Genomic DNA, 13,332 nt, shown 5'->3' on the forward strand with positions numbered 1-13,332 from the left:
GATTAAAGCCAAGAAACCCTGTTCAATGTTACGACATTTCCATATTTCTAACTTTTAGCTTAATACTAATGCTCAAATGTTGATGTAAATCTTAATTTGGAAAGCGACCTGAACCTAGAGTGACACAACATATATCTGCAAACAGAGGAGCAGTTTAGCTCTTGATGTTGGTAAATCAAAATTGTTGTGGCTATTCTGTAAATACACTTAATATTTGCAGTGCAAGATGTAACATTGATAATAAATTTAATAAGGTTTCTCTGGAATGGGAGGAAATGTTGAATAGCCCCACATATTTATGCTATCAATCAAGATGAAGTGACTATAGTGTTGGAGTATTTTATGTTGTGTATGTATTATGCATTAGTAATATCTGTATATTTATATTGTATGGTTATGGAAGTTCAAATCTCTTCTTTAAAAATTATTAGCTGAATAACCCAACAAGATTCACATTTTAAAACTTTTACTGTAACACATGGCTAACAAAGACTGACTAAACATTATTTTCTCTTTGAAACAACTAATTCTTTACACAACAGAGAAGATTTTCCAAATTTAACTTTTAGCACAACCAAATATTTCCCACCACAGTTGTACATTACGCTGTCCCTTAAGTGGATACTTCATCCTCCAGGAACTAGCCTAAAATTGTACTTGCATCCAAATGGATTGTTTCCTTATTACTTCCCAGCTGGATAACTTCTCATCACATAACTGGCTTTTTCTATTATATGGGAGATTCCTTCCCTCCAGCTCAAGTTTGGCATATCTTCCAAATTTCTTCATGAATTCAGTCCCTTCAATAGGAACATAAGCTTCCACCCACATTATGCACGGTGAACAATAGAGTCAGCATTTTCCTCTGCTTCAGGTGCAGGACAGCCTGTTTCTATCTCCTGCTCTCTGCCTCTGAGATGGCTGTAGACCACCACAAAACCAACTTAAGTCTTAGAAATCAATGTACAACATACAGCAAACTGTTTACAGCACGATACCATCAAAACCTTTCTAGGACTTTGGGAGACATGATTTGAGCTGTTTTGAAGAAAGAACTTTTACATACTTCACACTTAAATCCAATCAAAAGAAAGCATAAAGAACAATAACAATAATTAACAACCATAGGAAATTAATATACAGTGACTTTACTGCTATTGCAACATTTTATAGAGATATGGATTTTTAAAAATCATATTACTAGAATTTAGGGGGAGCCAAGGATGATGGGTAGGTAGTGACCGGATGAAATTTCAAAAAATGCAGTCTCATAACTGCTCCTGTTGTTCAAACATTTCCCAGACTGAATTGGAGCCCATGGCATTGCCCTCACTTTCAAAACATTAAGGAAAGATTCATGAGATCTTGCTGACAAACCAGTTTCACGTGAATATGATTTCTACTGTTTAAAATTGATTTGGAATCTAAAAAGTTCAAATATAGATGAATGTCAGCTTGCTGCCACCACATTTAACTCTCCTTGTGAGATCATTAAACTTTTACATTGCAAAGTGACCTGGGGGATAGGGATTTACCAATCACTGCCTGTATCAAATCGTTCCACATGGTCCTAGCTGTTCTGCTAACAGGTAGCTTTCCATTCACTTCCGAAGTTGTATCCCTCCTGTGTCTTATTTCAGTCAGAATATTTGTAAGACTCTCTGGAAAGTTTGTTGTTCCCCATTTAATTGTTGGGATCTTCACCTTTCTGCGTGTTGGCTCTGTTTTCAGTGCAGACCAGCCGCACGCTTAGCAACTGTCTCTTCACAAAGATTTACTCCACCCATTCCCCCCAAAATTTTCTGAACATACCAGATGCAATACACCACTGGCTGATGTTGTTTGCATCTTCTGCCATTCATCAATGTTAAAATGAACTGACTCCAAATTTCTGTCCATTGAGCAAGCAGATTGCAGGACTTGGAATCCCAGAGCTTTACTGGTTATGGTTGGTTTTACACATGGCAGAGGCTGATGTCAATGGAATTTTACCCTACTGACAGTCAATGGGGTGGGGGGGGGGGTGGTGAAATTCAACTTCCGTTGAGGTGAAGGTCCTGCGTGCAATGTAAAAAAGTTTGTCGATTATCTACAGTTAGATGGAAAGCAAGAGTTGAAGATAACCACTGGGAAACAGGTAGGGTGAACGGTCAAGAACACAGCAAATGGAATAAAAGGTACCAACATGTGAATTTACCCAACCAGTACGAACGAAAGGTTATTAACCTGAAATAGTAACTCGGATGCAGCCTAACTGTTGCACACTTGCAGCATTTTCTGTTTTATTTCTGCTGTTGATAGAGTTTTGGATACCAAGGGAATTCTCAGGGTAATATTGTGGCGAGGTGAAAATGTGGTAGATCAGCTACACTTTCCAGAATGGTGAAGCAGGCTCATGGGGCCAAATGGCTCACTCCTGCTTCTATTTCTTACGTTTTTACATAACTTCAGCACAAAGACAGAATGGGTGATAGTGATTGGCCATCTGTTGTAAACAGCTGTTGTAACTAGGACAATTTTTCTTTCCATTAACATATGAAACTGAGTTTTTTGAACAAGAGAACACTGAAAATAAAGTGTTATTGGAGAAACATTTTGTGGCAACTGTGGTATATGGTTTGTACAGAGCATCTGGTGTTGTATGCTTCTAAATTGTCTCTTAAATAGCATTTAAAAATGTAGGGGGAGAAAATTGGATCACACTCTGCTTAGTATTTGAGTTCAGAATAGGGCAAGAAGTATGAATTTCCCAAGGCTGTTTCCCTCACCCCAAGGGCACTTTGAATATGTTGAAGGCCATAATGAACCATCCTTGGCAGAAAACTAAAAATGGCATTAGTGGCTTGGCGTATGTAAATAATATTTTCTAGAGGACTTGTCCTGGAACATTGCTGTGATGAGCCTGGCATTATTTCTTGGCATCTCATGCAGCTTAACCAGTGGTACCGAAAGGAGCCATTAGAAGCCACCACAGAAAAGGCATGATTGTTTTAGTAATTTAATGTAACATGAAGCCAAGAGGAGTAGGCATGCTTGTCCATGCTCACAATTGCTAACCAACCCTGCAGACCTATCTGAGACCTTGCATATAAGCCAAGGCAAATTGGAATTCTCAACATCAACAAGCTGCTCTATGGAAGCTCCATAGGTACCCATAGCTCACCGGAAATATTAAGGCTAGAACTGACACTCATTTTTGTTTCAGTCTTATGTTTGAAAATGAGCCCGAACCAATTTCTGCGTTACCTTTTACAACATTTCCATAAATCTGTCACGATTTTGACAGAATAGTTGACAGGAAAAAGATCTTCTCAATTTAACCCCTGTACTTTATGGAACATTGTGCTTTATAGATGACTTCTGTGTCTGTCACATCATCTATGATGTGCTGTCTCACCTGCAAAAACAAAAGGATCACAAGGAATTATGCTTGATGTATAATGTTAATAACAAATTCCAAGGGAATAACTGCATCCAGTAAATGTCTCACACAGGCATGCGCGCACATGCACAAATGGAATGACTTTCTACATGGTGCTATCTTTCTGCTCATGATTTATCGATGGGAAAGTAGGGTTAGATGCATTTATTACTTTAAAAAGGCCTCTGCTGGTTTTCCAAATTTAGATTGGATTCACAGACATGTTAGTGGCATAACAATTAACAAGCTAAAATTTGATTCTCATTTAATGAGTGACTGAGTTTCCTCACGGTTAAGGAAGTGAAATAGAAAACCAGATACATATTAAGAACATCCTCTGTTCAATTGCTGGTTGAGGTAGCTGACCTCAGTGAGGACATGATATTACCATAATATGCACTTGGATGGGTGCAAAGAAAATCATACAGGCCTCAACTTAGTGATCACCTTTTCAGTGGAACCCTGACCCCACTGAAAATGTGCCTGTGTAGATGTGAGCTTGAAACTGGTTGGGGTTCTTCTGTTCTCCTCCTGTAGCTGACTAGCCCAAGAATCTTCAAGACAAGAGCCATGCTGTCATTCAACTGTGGAGCAGGCTGGATAGGCCGAATGGCTTGCTCCAACTCCTAATTCATATGTTATAAACAGCAAGGTTTTCTTTTAAAACGTTTCCTTCCACTTTTTGTGGAGTACTTCTAAGAAATTGTTCACATTACTATTCACTTTGGAGATAATGTAGCACAGTTTCTATGGCAATTTGACATAATGATGAAGTGTTCAGGGAAACTGCATCATTATCATCTGCATTAATTTTTATATATATATACCATCCCCAGGAGTAATATTTTAATGCCCCTTTTATTAATTGCCCATACATGACACACAGCTAGCATAAACTTTCCAGCATCACATTATGCTCGTAGACTGATTTAATGATGTGCATCTAAAAATGTCAGGCTCTATCCACAGCAAGAACAGCATAGCAACGGCAGCAAGTAGCACTTATTCCTTCCAGTCAAGATTCCTCATGGAGATTTCTGATCAGTAGAGACACCAGTTATTTTCAAACTATTTGACTAATTCAGATGTTCCTAAACCCTCGTGTGCCTCAGCAACCTTACATTTAGATCTCATTAAAGACCCAAGCGGATTCTCCAAAATTTCCAGCCCAGTAATTACTGACATACTTATCTAACTCATATGTAGAAAATACTGGAAAATGTAATTTTTAGGTAGGAAAACCATTCATGCTATGAATCATTATGTTCAGTGGGACACTTGCTTTTACACTACATGCATTAGCTCTGGATTATTGAGCAGGTGACAATAGAAGAACAGTTTTCACAACGTACATAAATAATATCTGAAACACAATAAAAACAGAAAATGCTGGAAAAACTCATCAGGTTTGGCAGCATTTGTGGAGAAAAACAGAGTTAACATTTCGAGTCGGTGTGACACTTCAGAGCTGAAGAGGGGCAGAAATGTGATGGGTTTTACACTAGTGAGGAGAAGGGTAAAGCAACAGTACAATGTAAGGGATAGGCTGGAGCTCAGGAGAGATTTGACAAAGATGTCATAGATACAAGACGAAGGAAGTGATAATGATAGTATTACCATTTTGGAGATGGACCAAGTGATGGTGAAAGTGGGGTGGAAACTGGAAGCAAATTTGATGAACATTTCCAGGTCCAGATGGAAGTATGAAGTGGCACTGATACAGTCATCGATGTAACAGAAAATGAGTTGTTGGAGGGGACCTGAGTAGAACTGGAACAAGAGATGTTCCACCTACCTTCCAAAAAGAGAAGCATAACTGCAGCCCATGCAGGTACCCAGAGCTACACCTTTTATCTGGGGGAAGTGAGACAAGTTAAAAGAGAAATCGTTAAATGAAGGTACACATTCAGCCAGGTGGCAGAGAGTGAACTGAAACTCAAATATTGATTTCTAAAAGTTAGTAAGCTTTAGCATGTCTTTTATATTGTCTGCTGTTCCAAAAGATACTTTAATTAATTAACAGGAAGCATTTTTGTTAGAAGTTGCATAAAACTCAATTGATTCAGTGATGACCTACAGTGAAGAAAATCTGCCATCCTTCCCCAGTGTGGCCTACATGTGAATGCAGTCGCACAAAATGTGGCTGACTCTTACCTGCTCTCTGAAGTGGCCTAGCAAACTGTTCATTCAGGTTAGCAAGGGATGGGAAATAAATGGTGTCTTTGCCAGTGTCATGTACAGACATCACAGGAATGAGTGCCTTTTGAAGAGGAAAATTATGTCAAATCAATGTTCTTAGCCTTTTACTAGTTGTGGAGTTAACTAGTTGTTGCAAGGAGGTCAAAAAATAGCTTAATATTCTTTGCTGCTTAGATTGTGGGCTGGGATTGGTCAAGGCCATTCAGTATTTCAAAATAGCTTTATTTTACCATTGCAATGTGCATTTACATGTACCTTTTGTATGCATGAATTCACGTCATATTTGAGTTACATTCTAGCCAAATGCATCAGAAGAAGAAAAAATAACTGTTCATTGCAACAAAAGTCTTGATTTATATTTCTGTTCTTTATTTCAGCTGATGGCTGTACAGATTGGTCTGTGGACTACAAGAAGTATCAAGTTCTCCTGGGGGAACCGGTGCGAGTGAAATGTGCATTATTTTATGGATACATCAGGGCAAACTACACCATAGCTCAGAGTTCAGGACTTAGCTTGATGTGGTACAAAAGTAGCGGTCATGGGGACTTTGAAGAGCCGATACCATTTGATGGAATTAGAATGAGCAAAGAAGAGGACTCCATCTGGTTTCGTCCAACAGAACTGCAGGATGGTGGACTGTTTTCCTGTGTACTGAGGTATGATGATCCCTCACTGAATAGTATATTAAGAAAGAATTCCTAAATGTTTTGAAATCACAGCATTCAGCATTCATGTAGTAATGATTAACAAGCTTGTACTTAGAGGTCCACTTGTATAATGATCATGCTACAGGACCAGATGAACACTGCAGAGTCTAGCTTCAAACCCCAATATGGCAGCTAATGGAATTTAAGTAGTAGAATGGCTGAATGGTCAAAGCCGTTGGATTAAGACGCCAGTCTCTGCGAGGGCTTGAATCCGCTGCTATCTATAACCCTACAAGCAGGATTTTCCACCCCCTCCTGCATGTGGGATCATCTGGTCCTGTTGAAGTCAAAGGAGATTTGAATGGCTCACCACACCTCCTTGCTGAGGCTAGAAATTCCTGTGTGTTAGGGCTCTCCAGAGAGCAATCTTTTAAAACAACCAGGGACGCTACCACAAGACTTCCATCCCATTAATATCCCTTTAAAATATGCAGTTAGAGACGACTTGAATGTATAGTCACAGCAGCGTAAGTTGTTTATGGGATGGAAGTCTTGTGGTGCAGCGATAGCGTCCCTACTTCTGGACCAGAAGCTCTGTTGAGCTTCTGGCCCAGTTCAGGATTTGGTGGCCAGGAAAAGTACAGTCATAATGTGGCCAAACAGTTCGACTATCAACCTGTAAATCCTTCAGATACACCTCGTGGTAGTTTATAAAGAGCAGAAGAGTTTCCTGATCAGTTATAATGCAGAAAGCAAAACACTGCAGCACTTGGTACAACCATGGGCCAAACCAATGGAAATCTTTGGTCACCAATCCTCTCTTAGGGCAAACCCTCTGAAGGAGTAGGAAGATGACTTTGGGATTTCCCACCCACTGCCCTCAGAATCAGTGGGGAATGCATCTCAGCCAATACAGATTGCCTAGCAGCCTTTCAACATTAAGTGCGGTGTAAATTGACTAAAGATGAGATTTTTGCCTCCACCTGGGGAGCAAGACCTGCCTTAGGGAGCTGCCAGCCAATTGGTTGGTTTGAACTTTGGCCACTATTGGGACAAAAGTCAGTCCCCAAGAAAAAGAGCGATTAGAGGGTAGACTGAAGGCAGGTCAAAAGTGTTGGCAAGACCTGGATGGCAGAACTCAGTGAGGAGAAGTCAGGTTTAAGAAGCTGGTGAGTCAAGGGTGAGAAAGGGGTCTGACATTGGGCACAGCAACCCCCAAAGGTGTTATTTTAGGAGCAGCAGCAGTGGTTAGCACTGCTAACTCACAGCACCAAGGACATGGGTTTAATTCCCAGCTTGGCTAACTGTCTGTGTGGGGTCTGCATGTTCTCCCTATGTCAGCGTGGTTTTGCTTCAGGTGCTCCGGTTTCCTCCTACAGTCCAAAAGACCTGCTGGTTAAGTGTATTGACCTTGGTAAATTCTCCCTCAGTGTACCCGAACAGCGCCGGAGTGTGGTGACTCAGGGATTTTCACAGTCACTTCATTGCAACGTTAATGTAAGCCTATTTGTGACACTAATAAATAAATTTTAAACTTTCGCCACCTTGCAGAACACCAGCCCCATGTGCAGCTTCTCACGTGGCTTGAATCTCCCCTTGCTGCAGATAAATTAGTGGCAAGGGATGGGATAAAGCATGCAAGTTGCCATTAATTGACCTCTTAAGAGCCTCAACAGGCCTAAGGGTGGGCCACCCTGACACCTCCGCTGCTCACTGTGAAATGAAAAACAGGCGGAAACAGATAGAAGGGAAAGCGCTGGATAGGCCACAGGTTCCACTGCCTTCAAAGCTGCCAGTACAGAGTGAAAATAATTTTTTATGTTTACAATAATGTTTTGAGAAAATATAAATTGTTAAATTTAAAAGACTAAATGCTCTCTAGTTTGCCTTTTGCCATCTGTATAGCTGTATATGTAATAAAAATGGAGTTGTTCATTAATCATAGCAATAAATGCTTTACAGTATGATAACATTTTTACAAACGCAGCTCAGATTTTGGTAACATTTTTCAATACGTTTATTAGAAAATCGGCCTGGTCTTCAGAGGTCAGCTTTAAAAAGTGCTGCAAGGCTGTCGCTAGCATTAAGAAATGTCACTCAGGCGTTAGCGTGGATGTGACCAAGAATAAGTCAGCTAAATTGCCTGTCAAAGGAATGGATATTGTAAACTATTCTGCAGCGATTTTACCTCAGTTAATTTTTTGCCTGACACTTTATAATGGTCCATGTTTGGTATTTATCACTTGTTACCATAGCAATGAAATTCAAATGATCAGATATTCACTGAGCAGGTTCTACGTTTGGCTGCAGCCATTTGTGTCTGGTAATAGTGAATGGACAGTGTGCTGGGAGATATCGTTGTTACCTTACAATTAACAATAAGTATTCTCTGGCATGAATGCCTTCCAGTAACCTTGCTAAAGAAACATCTTGTTGACGTTAGAATTCTATAGTCTGATAAACTATAAAGTTATTTGACTGCAGTAAGACAGTAACTGGTATTAAGTTATTTCTGACATGGTGTTGCCAGCAGAGGTGAAAAATCAGTTCCAAAAACAGAAAATGCTGAAAAACCTTAGCAGGTCTGATGGCGTCTGTGAAGAGAGAATAGAATTAATGTTTCAAGTCTGAATGATTCTTTGTTAGAGCTTAGGTGGCATAGTGGTTAGCACTGTTGCCTTACAGAACCAGTGTCCCGGGCCACTGTCTGTACGGGGTTTGCACATTCCCCCGTGACTGTGTGGGTTTCTTACGGGTGCTCCGGTTTCATAAGAACATAAGAAATAGGAGCAGGAGTAGGCCATCTAGCCCTTCGAGCCTGCCCCGCCATTCAATAAGATCATGGCTGATCTGTCGTGGCTCAGTTCCACATTCCCGCCCTCTCCCCATAACCCTTAATCCCCTCGCTTATCAAAAACCTATCAACCCGCGTCTTAAAAATATTTAGCGAGGCAGCCTCCACCACTTCAACAGGCAGAGAATTCCAGAGATTCACCACCCTTTGAGTGAAGAAGTTCCTCCTCAACTCCGTTCTAAACCGCCCCCCCTTTATCTTGAGGCTGTGCCCCCTAGTCCTACTGTCCTTTCTGAGCGGGAAGAGTCTCTCCACCTCTATCCTATCCATCCCATTCATCATCTTATACGTCTCAATGAGATCTCCCCTCATTCTTCTAAACTCTAACGAGTACAAGCCTAGTTTATTCAGCCTCTCCTCATAGCTCAACCCCCTCAACTCTGGAATCAGCCTAGTAAATCTCCTCTGCACTCCCTCTAACGCCAAAATATCCTTGCGTAAGTGTGGCGACCAAAACTGCACACAGTACTCCAGCTGCGGCCTCACCAATGCCCTATACAGCTGCAGCAAGACCTCCCTACTTTTATATTCAATCCCCCTCGCTATAAAGGCCAGCATCCCATTAGCCTTCCTGACCACCTGCTGCACCTGCAGTCTGGGTTTTTGCGACTCATGCACAAGGACCCCGAGGTCCCTCTGCACCGTCGCCTGCTGCAGTTTTTCGCCACGTAAGTAATAATCCTTCCTACCATTATTCCTACCAAAGTGGACAACCTCACATTTGCCAACATTAAATTCCATTTGCCAGTTCCTGGCCCATTCGCCCAGCCTATCTAGATCCTTCTGCAGACTCTCCACACCGTCCGCACAATTTGCCGTTCCACCAATCTCGGTGTCATCAGCAAATTTCGACACCATACACTCGGTTCCCTCCTCCAGATCATCTATATAAATGGTAAATAGCTGAGACCCCAGCACCGACCCCTGGGGCACTCCACTACTCACCAACCGCCAATCCGAATAGCACCCATTGACCCCCCACTCTCTGCCTCCTATTTGACAGCCAATCCTCTATCCACGCTAACACCCTACCCCCAACTCCATGCCCCCTGACCTTCTGTAATAACCTCTTGTGAGGCACCTTGTCAAACGCTTTCTGAAAATCAAGAAACACCACATCCACCAGCTCTCCTCTATCCACCGCCCTAGACACATCGTCAGACATGATTTCCCCTCAACGAAACCGTGCTGCGTCTGCTCTACCAAACAATTCTCCTCAAGATGCCTCGCTATTTTCTCCTTGATCACGGATTCTAACATTTTTCCTACAACAGACGTTAAACTAACCGGCCTATAATTCCCCGCCTTTTGCCTGCCACCCTTCTTAAACAACGGCGTAACATTAACCGTTTTCCAATCTTCCGGCACTTCCCCGGAATCCAGCGACGTTTGGAAAATAATCACCAAGGCATCCACTATCACCTCCGCCATTTCTTTCAGAACCCTTGGATGCATTCCATCCGGTCCTGGGGACTTGTCCACAATCAGTCCCTCCAGTCTGTCGAGCACCGCCTCTCTGGTAACAATAATGTCATTCAGGCCGTCCACTCCTACCATCTTTCCATCGCTAACACCCAGCAAATTATTCACGTCCTCCTCCGTGAAGACCGAAACAAAAAAGTTATTCAAGGCCTCAGCCATTTCCCCATCCCCTACCACTAAGTCCCCCTTCTCATCCTCTAAGGGTCCAACGTTCACCCTAGCCAGCCTCTTCCTTTTTATGTATTTATAAAAACTCTTGTTATCCTTTTTTATATTAAGCGCTAGCCCAGCTTCATAGTTTCTCCTACCCTTCTTTATCAACTTCTTTGTCATTCTTTGTTGACATTTAAACCTCTCCCAATCCTCTTCTCGCCCACTACTCTTAGCTACCCTAAACGCATCCGCTTTTAATTTAACACTTTCCTTCACCTCCTTCGTTATCCACGGCTTATTACCTCTCCTCCTACGGTCCTTTTTAACCATCGGAATAAATTTCTGCTGAGCACCAAGAAAGATCTCCTTAAAGATCCTCCACTGCTCCTCAGCAGACCTACCTTCCAACGCGCTCCCCCAGTCAACGTTCGCCAATTCCTCTCTCATCCTACCGTACTCCCCTCTGTTCAAACAAAGGACGCGTGTCCGGGAACCCACTTTCTCCTCCTCCATCGGCATCAGAAACTCCACCATACAATGATCACTCTCCCCAAGAGGATCCTTCACCACAAGGTCCCTAATTCTACCCGCCTCATTACATAACACCAGATCTAAGATAGCTCACTCCCTCGTCGGCTCCAACACACACTGTTCGAGGAAACTATCCCGGCAGCATTCCAAGAACTCCTCCTCGAGCCCACCGCGTCCAACATGGGTCGACCAATCAATATGTAGATTGAAATCCCCCATAATTATTGCCGTTCCATTCCTGCACGCCGCACTTATTTGCGCGTTAACAGCCCACCCCACCTGCAGATCATTATTTGGGGGCCTATAAACGACACCCACCAGCGTCTTCCTCCCTTTGCTGTTCCTAATCTCCACCCACAACAATTCCACGTTCTGCTCTTTGGTTCCTATATCATCCCTTACTACCACCCTGATGCTATCCTTAATCAGCAGAGCTACACCCCCCCCTTTTTCCTCCCGCCTATCCTTCCTAAACACTTGATACCCCTGGACATTCAGCTCCCAGTCCCTGTCACCTTGCAGCCATGTCTCTGTAATGGCCACCAGATCGTATCCATTTGTGCTGATCTGCACCACCAGCTCATCCACTTTATTCCAAATGCTTCATGCATTCAGATAAAGTGCCTTCATCCCAGCCTTCACCTGGACCCTATTTGCCAGAACGCCACCAACCATACTCACACCCCCTACTCCTTTTATTATTGGGACATCCTTGGCCTCCTCCCTTACCTGCACCCTCTCCTTTACTTTAGACCCCGTAATGTCACCTTCCCTCGCACCTCCCCCCCCCGCCCCCTTAATTAGTTTAAAGCCCTAACTATAGTCCTATTTACACGATTAGCCAGGACTCTGGTCCCAGCACGGTTCAGACCAACCCCATCCCACCTGAACAGGTCCCACCAACCCCAATACTGATGCCAATGCCCCATAAATTCAAACCCATTCCTCCCACACCAATCCCTGAGCCACCCATTCACTTCCTTAATCCTGTCAACCCTACGCCCGTCTGCACTCGGTTCAGGCAGTAGCCCAGAGATAACCACCTTGTTGGTTCTACTTTTTAATTCCATTCTCAGCTTCTCATACTCCCTCCCCACATCCTCAGTTTGCATTTTGCCTACATCATTGGCACCTACATGTACTACAACGACCGGATTCTCACCCTCCCACTCCAGGTTCCTCTGCAGCCCAGATGTGACATCCTGGACCCGAGCACCAGGCAGACAACACACCCTTCTGTGCACTTTGTCATTGTGACAAAGGACAGTGTCAATACCCTTAACCCCACTATCCCCAATTACTACTACGTTCCTTATCACCTTCTCTTTGCCTATGTCCTGTGTCTGCATCACTGTACTGTGTGCAGTTTGCTCACCAAGCTCACAGCCTTCGTTCTCGTCCACACTGGAAGCAAGAACCTCAAACCTGTTATGCAGATTGAGAGGCTGAGGCATTTGGTCCCCATCCTCCTTCCTCCTCTCAGCAGCCCCCTCTTGTTCCTGACCCTTAGAGTTAGCCAGTCTAGGGGGGGTGGATGTCACTTGCACCCCATTGACAATGGCACCCTCTCTCCCCCTGATGAGCCTCAGTGTCTGAAGCTCAGAGGCCAGCTCATCTATCTTGAGCTGGAGCTCCTCCAGCAACCTGCACTTACTGCAGACATGGTCACTGGAATGGACCCTGGGGTCCACCAGCTCCCACATCATACAGAAACAGCACATCACATGCCACCCCTTATTCCCTGTAGTAATATTGCACAGTTTCAATGCCAACTTACCTGGCCCTTTTCTCCCCAGCCCTTTGATCCTAAGCCCTAGTAGCTCACTCAGCTTCCCTCTCACTCCGCTGCCTGCTCCGACGCTGCCCGCTGTCTACACCAGGCCTCCTTTTAAACCTGGCGCTGTTTAAAAGCCTGCTTACCCACAACTCCCTGCTATCCACTCCCTTTGAATTCTTAAAGCGGTAAACACAAAAAGCCCGCGAAAATGCTTTTAAATAATTTAAACAGTTCTACAAGGTAAGTTCTTACTACACACTAAAAAGC

General features: G+C 43.2%; 1 protein-coding gene across 1 annotated transcript in view; it reads left to right on the forward strand.

Annotated features, from left to right (window-relative positions):
* The first annotated feature begins 2,829 nt into the window (after positions 1-2,829).
* Positions 2,830-13,332, forward strand: part of il1rapl1b (interleukin 1 receptor accessory protein-like 1b) — a 688,249-nt gene continuing 677,746 nt past the window's right edge. Inside the window, exons 1-2 of the mRNA XM_080203179.1 lie at positions 2,830-2,848; positions 5,998-6,277. Of these exons, the coding sequence (XP_080059305.1) occupies positions 2,830-2,848; positions 5,998-6,277 (299 nt within the window). The remainder of the gene's footprint in view (positions 2,849-5,997; positions 6,278-13,332) is intronic.

Source organism: Carcharhinus amblyrhynchos, chromosome 15, assembly GCF_965287045.1.
Source record: "Carcharhinus amblyrhynchos chromosome 15, sCarAmb.v2.hapA, whole genome shotgun sequence".
Taxonomy (NCBI): Eukaryota; Metazoa; Chordata; class Chondrichthyes; order Carcharhiniformes; family Carcharhinidae; genus Carcharhinus; species Carcharhinus amblyrhynchos.